Source organism: Grammomys surdaster, unplaced genomic scaffold (genome assembly GCF_004785775.1).
Source record: "Grammomys surdaster isolate TR1022 unplaced genomic scaffold, NIH_TR_1.0 126531, whole genome shotgun sequence".
Lineage (NCBI taxonomy): Eukaryota > Metazoa > Chordata > Mammalia > Rodentia > Muridae > Grammomys > Grammomys surdaster.
Genome location: NW_021621323.1, coordinates 8968055 through 8990250, shown reverse-complemented (window position 1 = coordinate 8990250; position 22196 = coordinate 8968055). Strand labels below are relative to the sequence as shown.

At 40.6% G+C, this 22196-nt stretch overlaps 1 protein-coding gene and 1 non-coding gene across 5 annotated transcripts in view; one reads left to right on the top strand and one right to left on the bottom strand.

Moving 5' to 3' along the window:
• Nucleotides 1-22196, bottom strand: part of Npnt (nephronectin) — a 66399-nt gene that overhangs the window by 39377 nt on the left and 4826 nt on the right. For 2 of the 4 annotated variants that reach the window (XM_028760354.1, XM_028760357.1), the window contains exon 3: nt 8538-8588. The exons of the other annotated variants lie outside the window; for them this stretch is intronic. In XM_028760354.1, the coding sequence (XP_028616187.1) occupies nt 8538-8588 (51 nt within the window). The remainder of the gene's footprint in view (nt 1-8537; nt 8589-22196) is intronic. 4 annotated transcript variants of the gene reach the window in all.
• LOC114614895 lies at nt 17469-17573 on the top strand. Its single transcript, XR_003710404.1, has one exon. It is a non-coding gene; the product is annotated as a U6 spliceosomal RNA (small nuclear RNA).

Sequence of the window (22196 nt, the reverse complement as noted above, 5' to 3'; positions counted from 1 at the left end):
GTCATCTTCCTTAGGAAGAAGGTGACAAAATGCATTCAAGAGCAGAGAAGAAAGAACAGCTGTAAAATGATTGTTAGAGAGCTCTCATAATTCCCAGACACTCCATGGACTGGATTTGGGTAGATTGGAGGTGGGGCGGGGGTACAAATATAAAGAGAATCTCATTTGCAAAGCACAGTTGACCTTGGAAGAGAAAAATGTTGCTAAAAGCTTTGTGAAATCCCTCACTGCTTATTAATAGAACCTAAAAGGAATGAAGGCAGAGTTTATAAAGATCTACTGGAACGGACCCTGAGCCATCACATACACATGCAGAATGGACCCTGAGCCATCACATACACATACAGAACGGACCCTGAGCCATCACATACACGTGCAGAACGGACCCTGAGCCATCACGTACACATGCAGAACGGACCCTGAGCCATCACATACACATGCAGAACGGACCCTGAGCCATCACATACACATACAGAACGGAACCCACCAGGCAAGAGCTCCAACCGAAAACAACTCTCAGTTTGCCCCAAACATTGTATGGACACTAGTCAACTATTCAACAAGTTCAAAACATTAAATTCTTGCTGTAATTAAAACCAGTGTAAAGTACCTCTGATTCTTATCTAAAAGGCTATCTGGTAAATGTTCTCTTGAACACTAAACTGAAAACTATTTCACGTGGCTGAATTTCTCCTTGTGGTACCCATATATGGCAGGAAAGACATGGCTATTGCCACGGAATCAGCTCAGGCTAAGTAAGTTGACTAATTTCAGTAAAAATGTCTTGGTTCAGGCCAATGTTCAATCTACTCCTCTGGTGGATTAAGAAAGAAGAGGGAGACCAGTGTGTGAAGTAATTTGGAAATAGGAAAGAGAGGTTATGATAAAGTGCTAAGCAGAAAGGAATGAGGGCTGAGAATGGTGTTCAAATGCACAATGGTACTTAGTGATGCTTCTAAGGATAAGTGTCTCGAAGAAACAGTCTATCATTTCCAAAGGAACCTGCTAGAGTATTTTTACGATACAATAATCTCTTTATTCTATTACTTGTTGTATACTCTGAAGCTTTAATGAAGTATTGCTACATCTAAGGAATTTTTTTTTAATTTTTGGCTTTTTTTTTGCAAAACTTGACATTGCCATAATTAAAATATTAACTAATAATGAGCTATAGTCAAAAAAGGCCAGGACTAATAAATTGATACCCACTTAGAGAACAAAGTGAAATAAATAACAATGCCTTCCAAGAATTGTCTGGCAAGAACTTGCTTCATTTTCTGTCTCTGGGAAAATCCGATTCAGAGGAATTTCTCAAGTATTCCTTTCATCTCTCACTAATTGCCTTTATTTCCAGAGAAGCCCAGAGGAACGGAAGTGTCTGCCTCTGCATCTTTGCATCTCCATCCAGCTTTTGTTTATCATAATTAAGCACTCTGCCTTCACACTTCAAACCTCTTCCTTGAGCTGGAGAGATGGTTCAGTGGCTAAGAGCGCTGACTGCTTTTCCAGAAGTTCTGACCTCAATTCCCAGCGATCATATGGTGGCTCACAACCATCTGTAATGGAATGTGATGCCCTCTTCTGGAGTGTCTGAAGAGAGTGACCGTGTACTCACATACATGAATAAATAAATATCTTTTTAAAAAGCATTTTAAAAAAATCTTCCCTTGGGTACTGGTATCATTTTTCATTTTACTTGAAATTCCGTTCTGTGTTCATTGAGACAGAGTGGAATTTAGGGTAAAGCCAAGTCAGACTTTTAAGAACATGTGAGAAGCTGTTACTATTCATTTGGAAAAGGAGCGAGTTCTATTTCTTGTTAAGTGGATATCTGTAGCAGGATGCACAACGGAGCTTGAGTTTCTCTTTCTTCAAAGAGAGAGACCATGGCCACTGAAGAAAAGCTACATTTTTCTGCAGCAGAAAGCAGAACAATACTTACAGAATGTTGGAGATCTATGCAAAGCACACAGAAGCTGGCGTGGTGAGTTCCCACTGGCCAGATTCAGGATGGTGGGAATATTAAGAAGAATGATGATGTCAATGAATAATAATTGAAAAACAGAACCCATGGGTTTGAAGAGATTCTGAAAACAGAAGAGACTTGCTGCTTCCTTGTAGAGGATGTCAGGGCATATGAGTATGTAAGACATGATGGAACCGGAAAAGCACCGTAAGAACACGTGTAAAACGTCAGTAGTTAACAGATGGAGTTCATTCTTCCTTCTTTTCAATTTAAACTCTCAGGTTAAAACACACACACACACACACACACACACACACACACAGAGAGAGAGAGAGAGAGAGAGAGAGAGAGAGAGAGAGAGAGAGAGAGGGGAGTTTGATAATATGGCTACCTAGACTGACATTCTTTGAGCTGTTGCTCGCTTTTTCAATGTGCTTTTTTCATAGACGTTGATTACAGATGTTGGAATAAGACAGCTGAGGAAATAAGTGAACTATAAAGATTACACAGTTACATTCTCCTCTCAAAGATAGATGAAAAGCTAAAAATTTACCACATTTTTTTTTCATTTTACTTAACAGAAATTTCACATGACTCGGATCAAACTTACCCACAGGTTTACTTCGAGAACTGAAAGGAACTCTAAAGTGAAGTACACAGAGCAACAGCCCTCTCAGCATAGGTGTTCATTAAAATGGCACCCTAAGGCTGGCAAAGAGGAAAAGTCCTTGGCAAGACAACGTATAAGAACTATGAATATAAAGAATGAATGAGACTAATCCCTCGTCCTGTCCCGGGGCAGGTAGGTCCAAGAAGGAGAGATGGGAGCAAGCACAAATGTCTTGAGAACAAAGAACCCACGAGGGGCGTGGATTGGTCATGTGGGTTTAGGAAAGTTACAAACTGTTGTAGAAAGCAGTGCTGACTGACTCAAAGAAGATGTTTACACGACATCAGATAGCACAATGCAATAATTCCTCAGGATAGAATGAAACACATTGTAGTATTTCAATTAGCTTAAATTTACTGTATCTATGTTAGTGGAAGATTCGACCCTCTCCATGGGGATGCCAAGCTTACTGAGGCATCATCGCAAAGGACAGAAAAACTTTAATGTAGCCATCTTTTCCTTCTTCAGTAACAAAAATCCCTATGTTCAAAAACATGTGAATCAAGGTACACATTCACTGTTTCAAAAATTAAATCAGTATTAGGACTGTACCTACACTCATATGATGTGGAATATTTGTGATTTTGACCATTTGTGTTTCTTTCTTTAAGAAAAGTATTAGTTGTTCCCAGGCAAATCTTAATAACCTAAATCGTAGGCAAATCTTGATTCCCTAAATGCCCATTGGTACAAAATTGGTTAAATGAGAGAGGGCACAACAGTCCTTCTCCCTCTAGTATGTGGACTTCAATCCAGGCCTAAGCCACCATTAGAGGCCCTCCCTAGACTGTGATTCAGAGATGGTGTTCTCCCTGTATTCACTCATTGGCTCCCTTCATTTGGCTTGCACTTGGGCTAGCTTTCAAGCCATATCGGATGTCTGTATTCTTCTCCAACTATCAGCTTCATCTCCAATCATGGAAGGTTGACTGCAGTTCCCAGGAAGCAACACTCAAAAGGCTCTGTCTGTCTGTCACGTGGAATGCCGCTCTTCCCTTGTCTGTCAGACTCACATCTAGACAGGCTTCAGGGCTCAATTTTACCTTCACTATCTCCAAGTTTTGCTTTAGCCTCTAGTCCTAAGTATAGCCCTCCCGGGGGCTTTTTCTAAGCCTCTATGTATATGACTGTTATAAATCACAAATGCATACATTTACATATACATATTTCACAGTATATTTTAAGAGTGTCACAAATCTAGCTCCCAGACCTTGAGTTCTTTAAATATACAAAAGTTCCTTTGAAACACAACGCAGTCTTCTGAGGAAGACAGCCATGACAGGTATACAAGATGTTGAAAGAACACAGCAGAATGTCTCTGCATGGAGGTAGAAGACAGAAAGATGCCAGAAACTGCCTTCAGGATTGAGCACTGAATCTGAAAGGAGTAGGAATTTATCATGTGGGCACAGGAGGGGACTCAGAATGAGCAGTAGAAACATGGCCAGAAAGCAGCAGAGTCTCTGCATCTGAAGGGCTAGTGCAACAGAAAAAGAAAGGAAGGAAGGAAGGAAGGAAGGAAGGAAGGAAGGAAGGAAGGAAAGAAGATTATTCTCAGTAGAGTGAAAACATGTAAAAAAAAAACCTTAAGAGTTAATGAAATATAAACTTACAAGGGAGGCAGAGTAAAGATGTTCATTTTCACAGTCAATTGTCCTTCCTAAAAATCTGCTTACTAAAGTTATATCTCCTGCATATTTTTGTTGTTGGTTTTTGAGACAGGGTCTCTACAAAACCCCGCCTGGCCTGGAACTCGATACATAGACCCATCTCTGCCTCCCAAGTGCTGAGATTAAATGTGTGTGCCACCAGGCCTGGCTTTTTGGATCCCTATCATATAGAAATTCCTATCCCTTCACATTTACAAGTGTACTGAATGGACTGGACACACGCAGCAGAAGCCGCTCCACTGGGTGTAATGGTGTCTAAAGCACTGGCTCACCTTCAGGGGCAAACACTCCAGCAGAAGAAATAATGTTGGCCCACAAATCACCAGAATAGCAGAGGGTGCATGACCCAGGGTCCATGCAAATGTAATAAGAGTGTAGAGAAGGAACAGAAGTCAGCTGTGAGAGTAGGGACACCAAGCAAAAGAAAGAGCTTGTGAGCTGAGGCTTGACGAAGTTAGGAAGGCATACAACTCCAAAAGCAACCCCGCGTGTCCTTCCCAGCAGCCACCCACTTTCCTCCAAACATTCGTCTATAATTAGAAATGCTAGTGACATCAAATAGAAGAGGCTAACCAGGGGGAAAGAGAATCTGCTTATAGAGGATGACTTTTCCGCCCTTGGTATAAAGAGATGCTGAATCATCGCTTCCATTCAAATGCGGGCCAAAGGGTGAACTGGAAGGCATTTCCACACCAACCAAACAAAAGCTTTTAGGAAACACTTCAGCAAATAGGATATGATTTTGCCTACGGCACATTCTTCTACTTCAAGATGATCCTGTGTTATTAACTGTTGTGGCAATTAACAAGTTGGCTGGAAAGGTCCAAGAGCAGGAAGGAAGATATAAGCGGTCATTGATGGGGACCCCAGAATCACCCTGTGCCAGCCAGACTCTGGACTACATCAAACTTTTCCATTTCAAAGTCTCACCAGTGTTCCACACTTAACAGGTGCCAAACTGACGTCAGCATCTGCACCTTTTCCCTCCCGTGTCCTCTAGTTCACCAAAGGACACATGGGAAACTTTCGAGTCCTCATCGATTCAATCTTCTCGATTCTTCTTCACAGTCTTCCCCAACAGCCACTCTGTTGGAATGAGTATTCGCCAGTCCCTGAGCTAAGTGCTCTGTAAATATCTTCTCATTTAATCCTTACTTAAAATTCCAGCGAGGTAGGAGTCCTATCTGCCTTTTGCTAAAATGAAGTTGTATTCGGAAAAGATCCTCAGGAAACCCCGTCCTACCACTGCCTTCACGCTGTGAATCCCCATCCGTTCTGCTTCGGGATTTTTTAGTGCCTTATTATCCTTTCCAGTCCCACCACTGCTTACAACCTCGCGCTGTAAAAACTCCAGCTCCGAACCTCAAATAGTTAGTCCTTAAACTGCCAAAGAGGAAGTTCCAAAATTAGCCCCAAACCTCAAATGTCTGCACGTGCCAGGCATTTGCCCTGAAGGAAGTGAGCCTGGGTAAAAACGGAGCGCATGCTCCTTCCATCCGGGCTGCTGCTTAACGCACTCTAGCCCACGGGTTCCCCGAAGCAATGCCAAGTTACCGATTTGCAACACTGTCTGTGAAATCCACGTTTCCTGTGAAACACTGACAATTTCGAAAACAAGCTAAAACATCCTGACCCGAAAGAAATTCACTTTTAGGTTAGGTTTAGCTCATCAGCACCAGCTCATATGCTCTAAAGTAGTTGCAATTTCCTTGATTAAAGTCTTTACCCTGGTCCTGTATTACCCTGTGGTTAAGGCTAATCTACTTAGTATGACATCAAAGGCTCCCGAGACATTTCTACTTGCTTCTCTTATCAGACATCCTTCAAACATTTACCCCTCTGCAGAACTGGGATGCTCATACTTCCTGGAATGTACTCCTTTTGGCTTCGGAGATCTTTGTGCGGTTTTCTGTTTTCACTTGCCTTATCTAGGACAACTTACCTGGGCGGTCACTCCTGGTCTACTGTGCTGTCCACCGAGGGACACATTCACAGTGTCCAACATGATTTACATCACAATACAGTACATCCCTCTCATCCAGTGCTGCCATGGACCTTAACCACTGATGCTGAGCGGAGCTCAAGATCAAGTGTGTAATTCTATAAGTATTGAACAGATGAATTAACTGAACACTGTAGAGCCTATGGACCTCCCATTGCTCTGATTCAGAAGGGATAGATTCTTCCCTTGAGCTTCCTCAACTCTTCTTAAATTGTCATTTATTGTTATTGGGGGAGGGGAGCCACACATGTGAGGACATGAACGACGCAGTGCGCATGTGTCGTCAATTCTTTCCTGTCTACCTTTATCAAGGTTCTGGGAGTCGAACCCAGGTCACCTGCCAGGTGTCATGCACCCACGGAGCCGTCCTGTCTACCTGCTCTCAACTTTTTCCCATGTTAGAATTATAAAAGGACAGAGACCAAAGTCGTCCATAACTGAGTTCCTTAAGAGCAAAGGTCCATGCTCTGTTCATCTCTGTGCACCCCGGCTCCTAACTTTAGCTCCGGGTAAATCACAGTAACTGTGAATGCTAAGGTTCCGTAGAGTAACTCTACTTTCTTCTACGTATTTCACTGTGAGCTAACCAAAACCATTCCACTGAGGGCTTCATGCAAAGACACTATCCACAACAGGAGAAAGAAGTGATGCCAACTGAAGACAGCACTCAGGCAAAAGGCTTTATTCTAGCAATGAACTAGAAAAATGTCCTACTTCCTTTCAACTCTTGCAAAAGATGGACCTGAGAAGCCAAAGGCAATTTAAACCTGCGATGTTCTTCACCCTACACTGCAGGGAAACACAGCTCAGAGTTCTGCTTTCCATCTACCTTTGGACGAACACATTCATCAAGAACCGTTTAAGCATTAGTTAACTTGTCAGTGTGGATGGGGAAGTGTCACCGGTACCACCCCTAGATCAAAAGCTGCAGACAGCGGCTACTGAGAGGGGAAGAACTGGTCTTCCCCAGAGAGAAGCCCCCTAAATGGTTATCCAGTATCAAGTGGTCAGCCTTAAAGCCATACACACACAAGCAATATTGCATGGACCCAGTAGGTTATATTTTTATGTTATTTACATACACATATGTAACGATAATTAAAGAAAAATACCATCAATATGAGAGGAGGGATAAGAGAGGTTACAGGAAGCAGAGAATAATATATTTATATCTCACTTAAAGAATTTAAAAAGGAAATTGTTCCCCAGTGTTGATCTGGGAACCACAACTGTAATCCTAGTCCTTGGGGTCGGGGGAGATATCAAGGCAGGAAGAGTCTGAATATGATGTCAGCCTGGACTACATAGAGAGTTTGTTTAAAGCTGACCTGGAGGTACATAGAGACACCTGACTACCTGATAGGGAAGAAGGTGAGGGAGGGAGAGTTGAAGGGATGGAAGGAGGAGAAAAGAAAAGAAAAATTGTTCTGTAGCCAGCAGTCCGCTTATGCCAGAAACATGCCCCAAAAAAGTATTATTAATTTTTTTACCAAATGTTCTTATTGAAATCCTACCTTTGGACCATCTCCAGGGATGTGGGACCCCTCCTTCAGCACCCATGTTGAGTTGCCTCCTTAGAAATGACTGCACGTTGTAGTTTGGTATTACCTCACCCAAGTTGTTCGCTGAAGTTGTGAAGGTCTTGCTAAGCGACCTTACTCAGTGCACAAACGTTTTAACCAAGGAATACTTTTACACCAAGGCATCAGGATGAAGGTATGGTCAGTACACAGCTTGTTATCTGATACGGTAAAAATGTTTCTTACCTGAATTGTTCCACGAAGAATTAATAAACATGATACACCATTCCCACAGGTTAGTGATGGGCTGGCGTTAGTAATTTCACTTGATAGAATATGAATATATATATATATATATATATATATATATATATATATATACACACATTTGCTTCTTTACTAAATATCTAAACACTCTTTCAGGATAGAGTGGAGGTCAGTTCATTAGATTTGTAAAACAAGAGGGAGAAAGATTGAAAGGGAAAAGTTTAACCTAACAACTCAGTTAAAGTTAGCTTAGGATAACTGAAAGGGAAAATATAAAACACAACACCCCACTTCTTTGAGGAATAGAGTTTTCTCCCAAATAAGACACTCAAAACCAAGTAATGTTAAGTCTTCTTTATAGCTTTATAAAGTATCATTTAGATGTTATGGCCTTCCAGATATAAATTAGCCAAAGTTATGTCAAGAAATATGTTCCTCTAACCTTTGAGCTGGCACCTTATCCTTGCTAGTCTCTGCCTTAAGACGTAGAAAGCTGCAAAACAAATGGCCAAAAAAAGAAATTCCAGATCTTTTCTCTGTAAGGAGGCGGGGCTCGGGTATGACCAACTTGGTACATTCCGGGAGACTTACACACATTCAACTTTCAGTGCTTCTCTGAAACAACAAAAAAAAATCTAGGACATGTTTAAAATAGTAATATTTTAGTCATCATTTTGTTATTAGAAAACATTTCGCAACAAAAATGTTAGGCAATAATTGAAGCTATCCTATTCTTCTATAGTCCAAGTTCTTAAAACATTTTTAGATATTTTTTAGTGTGTGTGTGTGTGTGTGTATGCATGTATGTACTGGGGGGGAGGGGCATGTGCAGGTGTACCACAGTGTAAACATGGAGATCAGAAGTCAATTTGTTGGAGTTCCTTCTCATCTTCAGCCATGCAGGTCCCAAGGATCAAAGTCAGGTCCTCAGGGCCAGCAGCAAGTATCTTTACCCAATGAGCAAGAGAGAGAGCAACCTACATTCCAAATTCTAATGCACTGTTTCAGAGCTTTTGCAACACTGTGTCTTTCAATATTTCATTTTCAAAACACTGATTGTGGGTTTCTAGTGTCATTATCTTTTAATTTAAATGAATTTTGGTTAAAGCAACTGAAAAAAAATGAGCAACTTTGACTCAATCAGTACCCAGGCTGGTAGCTCGTATGTATGACGTAACTGTTCACTTACCTTTTTCTCATATACTGCATGCTCCTTTTTCCCTCCAGCTTTGGGGAAAACACATTAAAGTTTGTCTTCTTCCCTTTATCATCTCTGTCTTCTTGCATGGCTGCTTTGGTTGTCAATAGCAACAAGAACTAACTGTAAAACCTTAGCCAGTTTGCTTGGAGATGCATTAATATCCAGTTCAATGAACGTTAAGGGAAGAAACTCAAAACACTATAAACAATGGTCAGTGTTGGACCAGCCTAGAGTCCTGGGGTGAGAGAAGAGATGGTTTTATTACATCTCTCTTTGGATGAATGCCTTCCCTCTTTAAAACATAAAACATCCACTTTAACATATGATCATTGTTTTGTATATTTGTCCAATTTAAGGGAGTCTTTTTGGGGGTAACGGAAGAAAAGTTTGCAGGACTGATATGACTCAATCAAAGCAATAATCTAGTCATTCATCCAGAATGATTACAAAGTATTATTAAGGGCAAATGTTACATTTGTTTGCCAGATTTTTGTTCCGTTTATATGTGATTTCTGTGCATGCATGTATCCATGCATGTGTATTGTATGCATGAGTATGGGGGTGTGCATGCCAGTGTAAGCACATGCAGAGGCCAGAAGAGGACATTGGGTGTCTTCCTCTATTGCTCTTTGCCTTACTGCCTTGAGACAGGGTCTCTTATTGAACCGAATCTGGTCCTTTGGTGAGGCTGGCTGGCCAGCACACTCCCTCCTGGGATCTGCCTGTTTCTGCCTCCTAATGAGGCTGGAGTTATGGGAACTCACTGTCAAGTATGGCTTCTTGTTTTAATGGGTGGTGAGGATTCAAGCTCAGGTCCTCCTGCTTGGACTTACCCACCCATCTATCTCCCGGCCCTGGTTTGTTAGATTTTTTTTTTTCCGTGTTGGTTATGTTTATAATTTGCAAGTTGTTTCCATTGCCTTTAATTTTTAAAATAATTCACCATAGGCTGACAGAGAACTATTTGTTTAAATAGAATAATGAAATGCATCAAGTATCATCTAAAGAAATACTGAAAATAAAGCAGAATAAAGCAGAAAGAACATTCTGGATGGCATATTTTAGAAGTTGGGTTTATGGCCATGATTATGCATGAGAAAGAAAATGCAAGAGAATACTATTTCTTTAATACAGTCCATAACCAGCTTTGAATAATTTGTCTGCAAAAATATTTTACATTATTTTAAACAAACAAACAAAAAAAGAGTCATTAAAGGATAGAAAACACCATTATTTACAAGCTAGCTGTCTCAGTACCACGCAGCCCAACAGCTCTACCTAGTCTAATTCCTAACAATAGCTCAAGGCTGGGTCACATTTTTCTTAATTAACACAAGGAAACCTGGAAACACTTGATTTAGTGAATTGATTGGTATCAGTATGCAAACCTCTTATGGCTTCTAGCTTAAATTTCAGCCAATGTCCCACATTCTAAAATTCACATTTTAAAAATCATTAAAAAATTCTTTTTTAACTTAAAAAATATTAAACATGGGACAGAAGGCTTTTTGTAGGAAGTTCCCGAGGTCTCATCTCTCCTGATGGACAAAGACATTTTCATATGCAATCTACAGCACAAGTTTTGAAAAGTCGCCAAAAAATACATTCCCTGCACGTGCCCTGTGTCTTAGTGATGTGTGAGAAGCCCTGGCATGAGGCTCATCTGGAGCTCGTCCATCGTAACACAGGAAAACCTGTCCCATGTTTCTCCTGATAATTTGTTCCTCCACGTGGGTGTCAAATACATTCCACATCGCCCTCGAAGCCACTGGCTTGTAGTTCAGGACTCAGTCGCGTCTTTCCTGCCTCCGTTCATCTGAGACTTCCGATAATTCACACTTTGCTACGTACCCTTAACATTAATAAGCACATGGATAGGCCTATGAAACTGTTACACACTAAATAATCTATTAGGTGATTAGCTTTTCTTGCCTGCTGAGCACAGCTTTGTGGCGTTGGAGACAGTCCTGAGGTTCAGATGGTGTTAAAGATGAAAGGGAGACGTACTTCGGTGGTAAAGTGGGCACCTAGCATGTGTGCGAGCCTTGGGCTTCATCTCCAGCAATGGAAAACAATCTTCAGAGCCATGCATGGTGATGTACACTTTTAATAGCAGCATTGATGGGGAAGAAGAGATAGAAGGATTAGAAGTCTGAGAGCAGTTTCGACTCCATGGTGGGAACAGTAAGGACAGAAAGAAAGGGAGATGCAAGAAGAAGCCAGACACAGGGTAGGGTATAGAACCTGAAGGTAGGAACCCCACACTCACGGTGCCTACCTGCTTGTCTGCAGTTTAATTTGCTATAAAGAATTATGAGCTGCCCAACTGTTCGGCTGCTTAACACCTTTGGAAAGAAACAAAGTGAGTACTACACTTTGAGATGACTGATATAATTACCACATAAGGTAGACACAGAGGCACAGAGCCTCTTAAGCATGTGTCCCAACAGGTCAGGGGCCAACTCCTTACAGTGAAAACTGTGAGGGACAAGCATGACAGGGAAAGGAAGACATGTCATGTAACACTTGAACTACCTGCCAAATCCTAACCAGCAGCCACAAAGGCTGCCACCTCTCCAAAGCTCTCCGTATCCCAGCCTTTAAATTGTATGGTTCTCATTGTCAAAGACTTGGCATTAATCGGGGGAAATCTCTTCACAGTCAATTAGTGAACTTGGCACAGTTGCACACAGACATGCAGGATGACAGACAGCAGAACACAGGAATGGAAGAACCCAGAGGAGCCCAGCTTTCAGGATGTGCCTTCATGACTATTAAAGAATTCATTAGCTCAGAGAACAGAGCATTTGGCAAACCTATACATTATTTCTTTGCAATTTTATACTTTTCTTTCCCAAAAAGCCGTTTTAAAATCCAATTTAAAACAAAATGAAACAGCATATCATAATTTTAATACCTAGCCACATGTAGATAGATTCTAAGAGAAGGTGAGTAATTTAATTCATTAATGAATTTTAAATACAATCTGAAAAAACTCTCAAAATATCAAACGATGTAGAAAATGTTAAGTATCCAGAAAAAAAATATTAAGTAACATAAGGATATCCCAGTAGAGAAGATGCTAAGGAATTTTGGGTCATGGGAAGCTTATGTTTTAAAAGTCTCCAGGCTCAAGGGATGGCTCAGAGTTAAGAGCACATACTGCTCTTGCAGAGGACCTGGTGGGCTCCCAACATCCAGACCGAGTTGCTCACAACCACCTGCAACTGCAGTTCCAGGAGACCCAGCGCAATTTTTCTAGCCATTCCAGGTACCTCAATGTACACTCATGTGCATGTATGTACTCCTACTTCCCCACCCTCATAAATACTTTAAAAATTAAAAAATGGGGCTGGAAAGATGGCTCATCAATTAAGAGTACTGGCTGTTCTTCCAGAGGACCCAGGTTTGATTCCTAGCACCTATATAACAGCTCACAACCGTCTGCTACTCCAATTCCAGGGGATCTGATGGGTCTTTTGGCCTACATGGATACCACTCACAGACATGTTGCCTAGTCATACATGCACGCAAAACTCTCATGTATGTATGTATGTATGTATGTATGTATGTATGTATAATAAAAATAAATGTTAATTATTTATAAAAAGAAAATTTATAAAAGAACATAAAGTTGAGTGGGTAGGTAGGAAGGATCTGAAAGGAATTGGGGGAGGAAAAACACATGATCACAATATATTGTAGAAAAAAATTTTTTGATTAAATAAAAGAAAAATATCTATGCATGGAACAATTACTGTGAATTTAGCAACATGTACCATTTAGCATTTAGGGATTTCACTGAAATTTGGGTTTGATATTTAGCATTTATGAGAATAAGACTAAAGGTTGTTGGGGTTTGTGGTTTTGTTGTTGTTTTGGTTTTTGTTTTGATAGTCTCATGTATAGTTCTGGCTGTCCTGATCTCACTCTATAGACCAGGATGGCCTTGAACTCATGGGAATCTGCCTGCTTCTGCCTCCTGATTACTGGGATGAGTGATGTGCACCCTCATGACTAGGAGAAATAACACTGACCACACAAAGTATATATTAATCTAAGAATTGCTGAGTATTTTTTCTTCCTTTGGTGTACACTAGCACAAATTTAATTTGTGATGAAATAGCTCCTAAAGATTCAGAGTCCATGAATAATATCTACTATGGAAGGCGACCCTGACCAACCACAGGATCTGATCTCTGATCGTGGTTTTTAACAGGGAAATAGCCAGAGAAACTGGACAAAATTCTGGAAAATTTATACCATTACTCCACAGAACGGGTAGAGAGATATTGATCAAATTAAGTATTTAGCTTTAAATTTTACTGACAAAAATCATCTACATCAAATCCTTGGTCACAAATCTTCATTTCCAGAAGTTTGGGACCTATCAATGCTAGCCCTGACTTTTAGTATTTAAAGCTCCATTGGGAACTGAGGCTATTTGTTCTCCAGAAGCAGCATACTCTACTCATACCATACTCTAAAGCTAAAAATAATTTTGATACTTGTGTCTATCTTCCTCTGCAAGAATTATATTGATTTAGCAATTTTATCAGGATAAATTAAAACCCAAATTCTTTTTTTTAGAACAAAATTAAAATTTTATTTGAATTTTCATTCTCAAGGTAATAAAAATAAGACATAAAATACATTGTCAATCAAAATACTACTAAATAATGTACCTTTAAAAATCTCTTAATCAGATGAACTACTGTGAATTTGCTTTCTATATTTTAATATAAAATGATAAATGTAAGATTTTTTTAATATTTCTTTTTAGTTATGTAACTTAATTAGATAGGCCAGGCATTATGTGTACCTGAGTGTGAAATCCAAGATTGTTATGAAGTTTGTGATCTATTCAAAATAGTAGATAGAGAAGGAGGGGGCATTTGCAAAGTTTCTGTTAAATTTCCTTTTCACAATGAAATTGCAGGGATACAGTCTCAATAAGCAGTAGCTAGCATTCAGAATTCTGGTCAATCTATCTGTATGTAAGAGGAGGGAGTTCTGGTCAACCTCTCTGTATGTAAGGGGAGGGACTTCTGGTCAACCTATCTATATGTAAGAGGATGGAGTTCTGAAAACCCAAATTCTTTATAAAAAGATATGGAATGAATGTACAGACGATATCTGTGAATATATACCACATATCATAAAAACTAATCTGGGCTGTAAAATATTCCTCTGTTCTGACTTTAATGGGAACTTTGTTATGACCATAATTGTCTCTTTAATTACATATTAATAAGGAAATAAAAACCTAAAGCAATGTTATAGTACATTAAAGTAGAAAATTATATTTAGTATTACTTAACCAAATTGGTATTACTTAACCAAATGCCAGTAACATGTACTTTTTGAAGTGAAATTACTTTTCTTCTTGTCCTGACCAGTTTGTAGGAAAAGACTAACAACCACTTTAGACAAATGCAACTGATATTTTTCCCCCAATCTAAACTGTCTTTGCTATCTACTGTGTTGGGTTTTTTTTTTGTGGGGCGGAGGACAAATGTTTCACTGGTTGCCATTAAGTAGAAAATGCTAACTCCTCAGTTCTTTAAGGCTGTTCAAGGTGAGAATCCAAGCAGCTCTGATTGCTGCTTCATGTCTGGGGAACAGGAATCTCTGTTTCTTCTACAGAGACAGGGGCCTTCCTGGATTTGTGCCCTCTTAGAATACACATCATCTTTTTGTTATTATTTGGACTTTTATGATGTCGATTTGTTTTCAGAGAGACAGAGGGAAAGAGTGAAGGAAGGAGACAGGGAGGAAGGGGGAGGAAGAGAAATTCTTATAGGGTGTATGTGCACCAGGATTTCAGTTCCAATTGTCAAAGGAGCTTGGTGAAGAGTCCATGTGGATCGACCTTTTCTCACGCTGCAGTACAAGGTGAAGACTTAAGTTTGGATTCCAGACTATCCTATGTTCAGTATGTTCCCCATGCTCTGCTTCTATCTAGTCAAGCCTGTGCACTTTATACAGAGCAGCCCTCTGTAAGGTCCATGCATACTAGCAGATCAAGTAGGTTTCGTGAGAACTCCTGGATGAGGCTTTGAAGAAGTGAGCATGGTCAAGAAACCAGCACTGCTGCTCGCGTCACTGGCCGTTAACCATGTATAAAGCGGGTAAATGGGCTTGGATATAATATCTGTGTTTGTCTCTTTATCCCAAACCATAATTTATATGGGTGCATAGTGAGCTGGTGATGAGTTTATATGCTGATATTTAAGGAGTACAAATTAGTGTTAAGAATTTCCCACTGATTTCTTCCCAGCATCTATTTATGGTGGAGCCCACGACCAGCTAGCTCCCTATACTTACCCACAATGCTTGCCTCCTGCTCTCTGTCTCCCATTTTTTAGTTAAACATTTCTTACCCTTAAAAGGTTGAAGGGTGTTTGAAAAGCATCATTTTCCAAACATGAGAGGACATAAATAAATCGGAACAAGGAGATCAATCGACTTATGTTTTAAGGCATCTTCAGTGGGACCAAAAGTAGAAAGTGACTGAGATGGAAAAAAAATCTCCTTATAAAATCAGCCATAATTTATTCTGTTTTTAAGTTCATTTTTTTATAAAGAAAATGTAGAGTCAAATGAAGGCTCTCTTAATGTAGAAACAGGCTGTCACTGTACAATTTTCCTGTATTTAGTTGTATAGGACAGCGGTGATGATGGATGGATGTCCAGATAGTCACTGTAGTATATCTTGTAAAAACACAATGCTGAAAATGGCTTTCACGCACAAAAGTAGGAGATTGTTATTGTACGTCTGTATGATAGCAAACTGTGAAGCCATTTAGAAGACTGAGTCAGGTTTACATGACCCTGTAAGGACTGGTCCTTAAACACTTTTGAAAAGGTACAGAAGAGTTTCAGTTTATGCTACTGCTATGCAAAAAGTGAAAATCTTAAAAACTAGACATTTCTGCAGAGATTAGTAAGAAACAATGACTGTCTACCAGAGACTAGAACTTAGTGTCAAGAAACCATAAAAGTAACAAATACTTACCGTTACTGCAGCTCCAAAGGGCTCTCTCTCCCTCCCCCTCTTGTCCTCCAAGCCTCTTTCTCAATTTTTTCCTTAAATATCCATTACTTAGGTTTTTTTTTTAAACAAAAATGCATTATGTAAATAACTTAACCAGAATAGGCAATAGAAAATGTAAATCCACATCCCCACAGCTTTAGAAGCATTTTGATCAGTGCTTTTGGTCTTTCTGTCATCATGTGTCCCGAGATAGCATTCCATGCTCAGCTTCTACTCCTCCCTCCTATGTCACGGATCCAGTAATACAGCAGTCAGCACAGGTACACTGAATTATGGCTGAAGGTGAAAGACAATAGGAGCAATTCCTGAAAGAGGATGTGACTCTTTCTTACAAATAGAAAAAGACTCTACATTCATAAAACTAGACAACATAATAGCTGCAAGCCAGGAGGAGATTCTGGCAAATGGACAGATTTCAGTCCATTCTGCTGCCAGTGGTCAAGGGTCACTGGTCTAAGGAGAAACATTAAACTAGGATTAAACTGGGATCAGACTAATGCCCGGCTTCCTTGGAAGAAAGTAGAGAGGAAAACTTCTGAAGAACAAGCAACAAGCAATGGGTCAGTCTTTGGATCCAGCATAACCAACTGAGACACCGCTCTCCAGCTGACCAAAGCTAAGAGTAAGTAGGCCCTTTGGGCATACACAGAAATTTGCCAACATATTAGGAGGCTGCAGCTCAGCATTTTTTTCAGCATTACGATCAAGGTTACTTTAGAAGCAGCACACAGATCTAGAAGTAGAGGACTGCTTAACTAATTACAGGACCGCCTCACAATGGAATACTTCAAATCCATAAGAAGGATGCTTTTCCCATACAGATGATAAGAAAATGGCTTTAAAGATGTTCTTCAAAGAAGGCACAGGGCAGTTTATCTACCAGGTTGCATTTGTACAAAGCAGGTAGGTGGCAGGGGAGACAGAGAAGTTACCCAGAGTATGAAAAATATCTCTGAAATCTACATAGGGACACCTGATAACACTTGTGTCTCTGAGGAACAGTTATCTCAGGAAGTGAATACATTTTCCTTTCTAAATAAGTTAAGATTCTTAAAAAAAAAGTTGTATATTTGGAAAAAAGTAAAAGTCTACACACAACTGAGAGAAAAAGGCACACTCTCTTCAGTAGCACGTACACTAAAATCGGAATGATACCGGGAAGATGCGCGTGGCCCCTGTACACGCATGACACGCAAATTTGTCTAGTGTTTTATAGCTTTTGCATCAATTTCTGTTTTCGTGTGCATTTATAAACTTGCAGTAAGTTTTGGATGAAGAAAAGGCAGAGCCACCTCTATGTTGTACAGGAGGACGGTAAGAAAGGTTGGCTCAACAGACTAGGCTTTCCTGCCCCCTCCCCCACTGCAGGGAAGGTCATATCTCTGTGTGGAATAATATGCCTTATTCACTGTGGATTGATCATTCAATATCACTGATCACCTCAAAGCAGCTGGCTTGACTTGAACTGTACAGAGAACGAGTCTGTCGGATAGAGAGCAAGGACCAAGTAGGACCCTCTCACCAGGGGACATCTGGGGAGACAGCACACCTGCTGTGAACAGATGAGCCAGTTTCTGAGAAACAGACACCATGCTGCCTCCTTGTACCCTGTGTGCAGAGTCTGTGCTGTCCAGCAGCGTGTTCCTGTGGCAGGTGTGAGGGCAGCCAAAGGATGTGAGGACAGGCTTGGCTGACAACCAGCAAGAGTTTGCTGGGCTTTCCTTTCACTAGGCTGGCCCTTCAGCCTTAGAAGTACTAAAACTTCTAGTCTGTAAAGGTTAAGGGCTGCCCGGATTACCTGTAGGAAGGAGCTTGGGAAATTAGTGGCTCTTAATGGTATGACTTTAAAGATCAGTTCTACTCGTAGAAAGAAAGAGCAAAGCCATTTCTTTAAAACTGAACTTCGAAGACTACACACACTCAAAAACTACCTGTTTGGAAAGGTCAAGATTCTTCAACACTACTTTGTGCTTGGAATTTGCATTCCAAGACCACTCGAAGTCACTCAAGGAACAAGGTGTTCCTAAATCGCCCTTCGTTACAACAGCAACAAACTCAGCCTCACTTCCTAAGGATTGGGGTACTCAGGTTTGGTGACATAAGTGTTTCTAAAATCATCCACAGCCTTGCTTTTATTCCTACCTTAAAAACAAACAGAAGAGATTCTATGATCTAACCTCATAACTGGGAGAGAAGGCTAATGAACTCAAGACAATGGGATATGTTCAGCTCCATGAGCTGAGAGATGCCTGCCAGCAATCTCTCATACAGCCCCAGCCAGCACCTCCACCCCAGATTTCCAGTTATCCCTGGGGTAGTTAGGACTGACTAGTCATGAACTGTTTTATTTGTAAGACATAATCCATGCTCAACAAAAGCTGTTTTATTTGTTGGCTCCAAATGGAAAGGTGTTTGCTAGGAGTCATTTTGGAATTGGGTTCTGTGTAGGCATAATGTTTTTGTGCACTGTGGGAAAGTTCACACTTGTGTTACTCCAATGGTGATTTCTCTGCCTTCATATCTTGTTTTAATCTGGACATGGCATTGTAATGTTTATACTAAGAATCTATCTCAAGTTTGTGTAAAACAGTTCTTACCATTTGTTCTCTGCCTTGTCAATAAATGCTGTCCAGCCAATGGCTGGGCAGCAGAGAGAATAGGGCGGGATGTCCACTAGTGAGACGGGGGAGGGCAGATTGCTGAGAGGAAGGAGGAACTAGAGCCATGAAAATTGGATTAGAGGAGCCAGACCAATAATAACATGCAAGTATCAGGGGATGGAGCTGGGAGGCAGCCAGTTAGCATAGAAGGTAGGGATAGATCATTTAATCGCTCAGCTATTGAGGTACAGTTTTAAATAAATCTTGGCTTCTCTGTGCAGTTATTGGGGATTAACATAGTGAAAATAAATACAGTCGCCGGACTAATTCACTGTTTACATTTATATTAAGAATAATTCTTTAACAGTTCTGGGTGGCATGGGCAGGAGTTATGAGGACAGACCCCATGTCCACAGGGCTCTGAGGGGAATAATATGTATAACTTTCCAAAGATGACTTTTCTTCTAAGGATCACGTCATGCTGCTTGGTGGCAGGATACTTACCCGGCTTGTGCAAGGCCCAGGGTTTTAAAGAAGAATTGTCTAATTTCTAAATTTCTAATTTACTCGTAACTATCTTAAAGAGGGCATTCAAAACCTAAATTACCAAAGATGCAGTTTATGAAGATGTATGGATGAGGACAGCAAATCAATGACCTGTGCAAGGATCAAAAAACTAATAAATCGTGTTCTTTTTTCCAAGACTCAGTTTCTGAGTAAAGACCTAAGAATAGGAATCATAAAATTTAGGTATCTCCATTACTGTCACAAAATTCTGTGCCTTTATCAAACAGCCTCTTCATTGAAATGCAGAAACAATTCAATACTGTACTGGTCAATCTTTCCTGTATCTACAACCACTGGCCAATAACACATTCCCTAACTCCGATAATAAGATAGCCTCTAATGGTTTCAGATTTGCTATTCCATGGTGGGTCCCTTCTTTATTAACCTCAAGAAGTCTTCATGTGGGCTTTCTGTGGCTAGGGACATGCCAGGAGGATTGAGTCCAAAACTGACAGCAGTCTGTCTGTCTGTGGGTGCAGGTTTTCAGTCTTTCCCAACTCACCAGTGGAAACATAATGAGGACTCTGCATTTGCTCTACTCTTAAGGATAAAGGATACAAAACCACTTCAATCAACGGCATCACTCTTAGTTCCCTGACAGCCCAGGGACTCTGCTTAGTAACAGACACTGTGTTCTTCCTCATCATGGAAGTTCTCCAGTGGAGTTTACAGGCAGCCTTCCTTGGAAATCTGCTAATGGCTAAGCAGGTACAAAAGTGGGTGCCTAAGCTCAAGGCCCCAACTTATCTAGTGCTTTTACTTGGGTGTTCTGCCATGAAAATTGGGTGAGCCTTTAAAGTGACATATAAAACCCAAGAAACCTCAACTATGGAAGTATCTAGTTGGCAGAAGGAGAGAAAAAGTTAACACAATTAAAATGAAACACGCCATTGAATAGATGGGGAAGCTAAAGTACAGGAAATTACAAGCAAGAAACAAATGCATTGTGATGACTTTTGAGAGACCTCGGTCTGTGTGCTGTAAACATGCAACCACCAATACATAGGTGAATGCAAGAGAGTTGCACTGGATAATAGTGAGCCCCGTAAATAGTCAATACATTTAAAGCCCAGGACGATTAGAAAATCAAATGTGGAACTTTCAAGTGTGGAAGAGATCTATTTATGAGCCAAGAACACAAAACAACGAGTCAAAGAATAGAAAGACGCCAAAGATCTAACCCGAAATGAACTATGAAAACACAACCTGCCTATTTCTGGAAACTGTCATGCCTTTTCAGCGGGGCAGGAATGCTAGGGTTGGACTCCGGGTGGCACGGGCAGGGAACATGAGGACAGACCCCATGCCCACTGGGCTGTTCTTCTACTCTGTGCCTTCAATAGCCCCAGAGAGAAAGACAGCAAGTCCCTGAGTTAAATGTGCTTTTGTAGCTGTAAGCCAGACAGGAGGTCAGACGATTCCATGACCCTGCAATGTGAGTCTCTCAAAACAAGTTCAGGAAAAGGAGAGCAAGCAGGAGTGAGATGCGTTGCGGAGTGTTTTGTGTAGATCATGTGACTCAGGTGACATTTGGGTCAAAACAAGTCACAAATGTTCAACCCAGGGGAGTAGACACCCCCTGAATGGCATTTACACAAAGACCATAAAATCCAGTAGACAACATAATGTGGGTACCACTTTCCCCCCACTAACACGTCTACCTAGAGAGAACCTGAAGGGCTCTGTGTAACAACACAGGTGGTTACGGTTAGCGTTTGCTTTTTTTTTTCTTTTTTTTTTTTAAGATTTATTTATTTATTTTATATATGTGAGTATACTGTCACTGTCTTCAGACACACTAGAAGATCCCATTACAGATGGTTGTGAGCCACCATGTGGTTGCTGGGAATTGAACTCAGGACCTCTGGAAGAGCCGTCAATACTCTTAACCACTGAGCCATGACTCCAGCCCCTAGCATTTGCTTTTTGAAGGAAAATTCCATAGTGAGTTCCTCAGAAGAGAGCCATGGTACCTTTGATAAGGCAGTGACGTGGAAAAAAGAACACTCAGATTAGTTAAGGGTCAGAGAGTCCAAAATATTTTTCACACTATACTTTTTAAGAACGAGGTTAGAAATTGCAGATGTAACTGACTCCCAGACATATTTCAACTGACTTTTGAATGTAAAGCTTCCCATTCATAAGGGCATGTGAGGCAGTCAGGGCTGGTTCAGAGATACTTCATTCAGCCCACAGGCTGCTTCTTGGTGCTATTCTGCCCCTTCCACCTGACCCCTTGCCCTCACATTCCTCTACCTTAGATCAAAACAAAGGAAGACAGACTCAGCAGCTGACAGGAGACATTTGGACCATCTAAGATTTGGCAGAAGAAAAACAAACAGAAGAATACTTCTACCCCTGGATTCATTACTTCTAACACTGGATTCATCTCCACGGTCTCACCATGTTTAGTGTTAATGGCTCAGGCTCTTTTTCAATTTAAAGGGCCTTCATTTCACTGGACCAGGGAAGCTTGGAAGCTTTTTTAATCTGGCCAGTAGTGATACAAGTGTGGATTTTTCCTGATTGAAGAACACAGAATCTGATAGCATAGATATAGATACAGATGATATAAAAATAGAGATAGAGAGATAGAGAGATAGATAGATAGAGAGAGAGAGAGAAAGAGAGAGAGAGAGAGAGAGAGAGAGAGAGAGAGAGAGAGAGAGAGAGAGA